This window comes from Alligator sinensis, unplaced genomic scaffold, assembly GCF_000455745.1.
Source record: "Alligator sinensis unplaced genomic scaffold, ASM45574v1 scaffold1012_1, whole genome shotgun sequence".
Lineage (NCBI taxonomy): Eukaryota > Metazoa > Chordata > Crocodylia > Alligatoridae > Alligator > Alligator sinensis.
Genome location: NW_005842104.1, coordinates 935299 through 941970, shown reverse-complemented (window position 1 = coordinate 941970; position 6672 = coordinate 935299). Strand labels below are relative to the sequence as shown.

Sequence of the window (6672 nt, the reverse complement as noted above, 5' to 3'; positions counted from 1 at the left end):
GCTGAACCAGACATGCAACTTTGGAAACCTAAATGCGTCTATGATCAGAGACCAAATAGTATTGGGCATAAGGGATACAAGCCTCAGGAAAAGACTGCTAGAGGGTCCTGAGCTTTATTTGGAAAAGGCAGTTAGAATGTGCCAAACAGCTAAGATAACAAATGCCTGGCTGCAAGAGCTGGAGGAAAAAACAGAATAAGGTAAACTAGACAGGATTACAAGACTGCAAAAACCTAAGACAACACACAAACAATACAGAAAGGAGGACCTCACTATGAAGCAGACAAGCAGAGGTCAAAGAGAATTGCTTGAAGAAACAATGGTCAGCTGCAGATGCTGTGGGGGTTACCACAAACCCATGCAGTGCCCTGAATTTGGTATGTGCTGCAACAAATGCAAAAGATTGAATCACTTTGCAAGAGTTTGTAGAAAGGAGCAGGATGCACCACACAAGAAACAGCAGGTGCATGCTCCATACAGTGAGGAAAAGGAAGAATTCCTCATTGGCACAATGCAAAAAGGTCATTCTTCTGAGGATTGGAGAATCACCTTGGGCACCAGTGGACTAATGGTAACTTTTAAATTAGATACAGGGGCACAGGTCAATGTAATGCCAGAATACATTATTCAAAAAATGAAAACTAACCCTGTGTACTATGAGAATAAGAAAATAGTACTCAGACCATATAATAGGAACATGATTGCTACAAAGAGTGTTTGTATACTGCATGTTAGACACAAAAGTAATATAATAAAAATTGCCACGTCTGGGGCGTCCCTCCGCCCCTCCCGTGGCACTGCCGCTGCTCCTGCAGGGCCCACAGGTGATTTTCCCTATTATGCCTATTATGCCCCTGGACCATGGGGGCCCGGCAGCGCAGGCTGCTTTGCCCCAAGCAATGGTGGCTCGGAGAAACTGGAATTGCCATGGTAGGCACTTCCAGTTTCACTTTGTCTTACAAGCCAGCATACCGGTTAGTGGAGGCGGATAACAGAACTTTTACTGTACTCTCACCATGCATGCTCCAAGAAATGTTCCCCTTGTATTAAACGAGAAACTGAAAAAGAAATTAGATAGATTAGTTAACATGGATATAATAAAAAGAGTGGAGCAACCAACTGCTTGGGTTCTTTCACTGATCATAGTAGGAAAAAAAGATGGATCCTTAAAATTGTGCCTGGATCCTAAGCAAATGAACGGGTACATCAAAAGGAAACATTTTCCCATTCCCACCTGGGAAGACGTTTTTGACAACTTGGCAGAAGCTAAATATTTCTCCACTTTGGATGCCTCTTCTGGGGTTTGGCAAGTTGCCCTAGAAAAGGAAAACACTAGATTATGTACCTTCAATATGCCCTTTGGAAGGTATTGCTTTCATAAGCTTCCTTTTGGATTTCACAGAACGGTGCAATGCATTTTTTAAGGTCTTGATGGAACTATGGTTTATATTGATGATGTATTAGTTTGGGCAAATAATGTGGAAGAACATGACGAGGCTAAGGTAGGCACTAAAAAGAGCTTATAGAGCAGGTTTGAAATTAAATAAACAAAACTGCAAATTCAGGGGCAAACAAATAACATATCTGGGAGAAAAGCTCTCTGAGAGAGAGGTGCAAATCAATCCTGCAAGGGTTAAAGCCATTACAAACATGCCACCCCCTACGGATAAGGAAGGAGTGCAAAGATTACTGGGAATTATCAGTTTTGTTGGAAAATATCTACCTAATTTAGCAAAGCAGACCAAACACCTTAGATAACTTCTATAAAAGAATGCTCAGTGGATATGGGAACATGACCATGAAACTGAATTTTAAAACTTGAAGGAAAAAATAATGAAAGCATGAAAGCTCTGGTACTAAAATACTATGACCCTAAAAGACTCATTAAATTGTCAACAGATGCTTCTAAAGAAGGCATTGGAGCAGCTTTGCTTCAAAAACATGGGGATAGCTGGAGACCCGTACAGGTTTTCCTCGCCAATTGTGGCAGTTAGGTTCTGGAAAGTTCCCGGGGTTGGCAAAACTGTGGTTGGTAAAACTAAAGGCTTATGGGGAAAATGGGGCCAGGGACTTGAATACTGTACTGTATAGTGTATAAAAATCATTTTTACTTACCTTTAATACACATGGTAGTCACTAGGTGTACCCCTAGGGGTGCTTAGGTTATAGCGGGTATGTGCTGGTGGACAGAGCGCACCCTTGGCACAGCGGCAGCATCTCCCCTGGCATGTTCGCCTCTTACCAGGGGGAAGGGGAGGAGAAAGGGGATGGAAAATATGTAGGAGACACCAAGCAACAACTGCGCAGCAAAATGAGTGCACACCAAAAATCTCTCAAAGACAAGAACAGAATACCACCTGTTTCCAAACTCTCAGGCCTGATCCTCAAAGGGAATTTACAAACCACGTTTCACAGATGAGCCTGTGAACTGCACTTCCTCAACCTGGATACAGAAACTCACGGACTCAATATAGATGTTGGAATTCTGACACAATACAACTGGCCGGACATCTGACCCCCCAGGTGCCTGTCCACTTTCACCTGCTACATCCCCCTTTCCCCCTACCCCAGTCTGTCCCTCACCCCCTGATGCCTCCATTTTCATTTTCACTGACTGACTTCCTTGCTTGCATTGCATGCTAGCCTCTGGCTTCTTTACTATTCCTTCCATCTTGGAAGAGCACACGCACACTAACTACAGATGCTTCCTCAGGCTGTCAAAGGGTTTTTCAATCCCAAAGTTTGCTAATATATATTTCTCCAACTATTCAGTTGGTCTACTAAAAGATATCAGATAGACCCAAAGAACCTTGTCTGCCTGGCGTGTGATTCCTCAGCTTCCTACCTCCCCTACACTGCAGCCCATGCCTCTCAGATGGCATCCCAGGCAGCTAATCTGAGTTCACCTGGAGCCTCACAACTCCACTGCAACCAGCAAGCCTCAGGCTTCTCAAAGATCTTAGGGGTCTGGGCTTTCCCCAGCCAGGACTGTACATGCGTGTGGTGGCTGGAGGTTATAAGGCACCTTCTACCTGCCTTTCACCAGGGAGGTCCTCAGTCCTGGCATTTCCTGGGGGCTGCTGTGCCACCGGCAGTCCCACCAGGCCTCCCGACCCTGGCAGGGTACAGTTGTAGGTCATGCGCAAGACCTGGGGCCTCCTCCTTCCCCATAGACCCATCCCATACCTTCAACATACCTACAAGCTTGTCCTGGAACAGGATGTCAGCAGGGACATGTTCTTCCCCTGATGGCTCGTGATGCAGTGCGTGCTGCCTCCAGCTCTGAGAGCAGGGCATTAAATGGTTCAGAAAGCAGAAACAGGTGTGAACGGAGCTTGGGGAACCCCAGCAGCAGGAGGTTCACCTTGAGGAATACTAACTGCTCCACCAAACCAGAATCCCACTGGTGTCTATTTCTATAGGGAGAGGAGGGCTGCCATGCCTCCCACAGTGCTTCTACACCCACTCTAATTCCTTCACTTGGAGAGGGGGTATGTCTTGGAGTACCACCCAGGTTACATTTTGGGGGCTAGTCCAGGATTACCACCCAGGTTACAGCTTTCTCTTGTCTTTTTTGGTTTATTACATGCCATTTTAAGTTAGACTAAGCTGTGTGTGCTCTCACTGTGTTTTACTGGGCTGTATTTTCACTTATGTGAAGGTTTTTGGATGTTCTGTCATGTGCTTGACAAAGTACGACAGGTTACAAAGTACTGTGTTCAATACATGCTTGCTTTGGAGATGGACTATTCTTGTTCAAGTTTTTATGAATTCAATGTCATTGCCTTTGCCCCCACTCCCTCCTCCTCTGTCTGTCAGCAGCTGAATGTAGTACTTGTGTTGTTCTCAAAAAAACAAGAAGTTAAACATATCAAACAATAAAACTTGTTTATTCAGGGAGCAGTACCTTGCCTACAGTTCGGCTGTTCCCTCCTGCAATCCCAGGGCAAATGTAACAAATTATATTTAACACCCTTAAAGATATCCACACTTCTTCCCCCTTTACATGTAACATTCTAATATTATAAAAGCCTACGTCTGTCTGTCTGTCCATAACACTTTATTTGTGCTCTGATTGGCTGATCGAAACAGCCAATCAGAGTGCTCCAAACATGGGGGAATGCCACCATGATTCTGAAGCTGCGCTGAGGACTGGACAGGGGGTTGGGGAGTTGGGTCCACCAGCGCTGGCCTAGGCTCCCCTACCCAGTTTCCTGTAAGAGGCAGAACAGCGGCAGCATGGGGTGTTAGGCATTGGCACTCCATCCCAGCCCCCTCTCCCTCCTCCCCCATCATTCTTGATAGGCAATTGGCTAGTATCCCCATATAATACTAACATTGGCAGTTTAGTTCAACCTATAGTTAAAGCACATTTTAACAGGTCTCTGTTAGTCTTTGAGTTGGCTTTTATCCCTAAGGCTAAGTACAGACAGTCAAAAAGCTGGAGGCTGAATCAATTCAATCTTTGCAGGTTAGTCTAAACTGCGCAGATTGAACTGATAAACAAATGACCAGACATTCACTTTTGATTCAGGAAATGCAGCCACATGCCAGCATTGACTCAAACCAGAGGCTGAGGGCAAGTGGGGAGCAGGGAGGTGGCAGAAGCCTGGGAGGCACTGCCCCCAACCCCAGGCAGGCCTGGGCTGGGGTCCCCACCCTCCAGTGGGCTAGCCTGGGCTGATGCCTGGCCATGCCCCCTCCTCTGGACCTGGGGGGGTGGGGAGCCTTGGAGGGCTTCTCTCTTCCCTTCCCTTTGGCAGTGGCTGGCAGGCATGCTCTAGCACCCCCCGGTTTCTGGCTTGAACCACTGCAGGCATGTGGCTGCATTTTCTTAATCAAAACTGAATATCCATACATTTGTTTATTAAAGATTTTCAATACAGTTCGAGAATTTGATGACTTCTAGTGATTTGTAATCTCTACTTCAATAAAACAGCTGCACTATTTAACAGGTGCTTGTGGTCTACAAGATAAATGTTTGTGTCTAGGATGCTAACACACTTCCTTGTTGTGAGCAAGTAAACCTTGTGGTAAACAGCTGACTATACATAAACTGACCGTGGCAAGTCAGTGGTCAAGGCAGGAACACATAGGTAACTAAATTAGAACAGTGGGCCAGAGTGACAGCATAAAGCCAGGCTACAATAATATTTTCATTTAAGGCTCTGGCTCTGTCTTTTCACTAAATGTAATAGTGAAGAGTTGCCACATGAATCACTGTTTCTTTGAGATCTACTCTAATTTCACCTTCACTTCAAGATATCTGAGATACTTTCAGTGTATGATCTGAACAGTACTCTGTGGAATAGTACTGTGTCAATGAATGACTCACAGTCACTAAGGTAAAGAGTCCTTTTGGGGACAAATTCCCTTCCTCCCTCCTTAGTGTAACTGAAAAGATGTGATGTGTGCTATGTGTTATGGCTAGCTCTCCGCTATTCACTCGCAAACTGCCTGCTTATGGATTAAGGTTTAAAAAATGCAGACTCAGATGCATTTGATGCATTTTCCGCAGCAACTGTTTGTTATAGAAGCAAAAAAGACAATATTAAGGAAAGCATTTTCTTTCCTTCAGCACAATGCAAGTCTCTTTCTTCCCAGCCTCTACTGCCTCTCGTCTCACCAGAAAGGGGTTATTTGTGTTAGGGAGGAGAAAAGTTTTCTTTTATTTGGTCTTCAGTTCAATGGCTGGCTGTGCTCTTGCGAGCCAACTTATTCAGGGAAAACAGTTTTATAGTTCAGCTTATTTTTACAGCAGCCCTTCTTTTTCAGAAAAATTTCCCATCCCCACTAATGCTCCACCCCAGTGGGAGCACAACATAAACAGAGCTACAAGGAATCACCCATGTTTTGGGCACTACATGATGTCCCCATACCTACTCAGAGCCAGGCAACACAATTTAGCCAGAAAAATGGGGACAACTCCTATTCTATGTTAGTGCTCCTATTGTTGTTAATGCTTTAAGAACAGTGGAGTTATGTGATATTAGCCATAGGGCAAAAATAACTGTAAAATGCCTACTAAACATAAAACTTTGTTTTGACTTCACAAATGACACATCCTGCTCCACTCTGAAATTCTTATTTTTTCAACCCTCTTACCTACTGACAGCATGAAATTGAATCCCTGAATTACTTTTGGTGGCCACAAACAGCATAGTAAAGAAACCTAGCACAGAAATTCTGCTACCATTTAATCCCTTACCCCTACTTACCAAAGTTCATTTCAAATAGGGAGGGCAATTTCCCATGCATATCTAAATGTGTAGTACTCACCTTCTGTTAGTCCTGTTACAGTCTGAGCTGTTGTTACAATGTACACCTTCAATTTAAAATGTTTTGGAACTCCACCTACCCACCCTCTTGCCCCAAAGGAAACTCCCCATTAAGCGAATGAAATCAGTTGACTTTCTGTCTCATTTCTCTTATTTGATTTTCACACACAGCAAAACCTTCCTGCCTAATCCACAATTATAAAAGCTTACAGAACCCAGGATCAACTGGAAGAGCTGTGTTTATGAAAAGCAGCACTTCTCATTTTCACACTGTTACTCAGGCCACCAAGTAAAAATTTCTGAGATCCACTTAAAATTATGATTTTTTTTTTGTTTTTAAATTTTGATCTCTGTTTCTGAATATTTGGTTTTAGAGAAGAATTGCTTCTTTTAT

At 44.0% G+C, this 6672-nt stretch overlaps 1 protein-coding gene across 5 annotated transcripts in view; it reads right to left on the bottom strand.

Moving 5' to 3' along the window:
• LOC102373142 (glutathione S-transferase-like) overlaps positions 1–6358 on the bottom strand; it is a 16950-nt gene extending 10592 nt beyond the window's left edge. Inside the window, exon 1 of one of the 5 annotated variants that reach the window (XM_025205123.1) lies at positions 6280–6358. Coding sequence is in view for 2 of the 5 variants with exons in the window: in XM_025205122.1 (XP_025060907.1) it covers positions 2116–2128 (13 nt within the window). In the remaining 3 variants the exon portion in view is untranslated. Of the gene's footprint in view, positions 1–2115; positions 2453–6279 lie in introns of those variants that run through there. The other 4 variants (XM_025205121.1, XM_025205122.1, XM_025205119.1 and 1 more) reach the window with 4 other exon arrangements.
• Between the last annotated feature and the right edge of the window lie 314 nt (positions 6359–6672).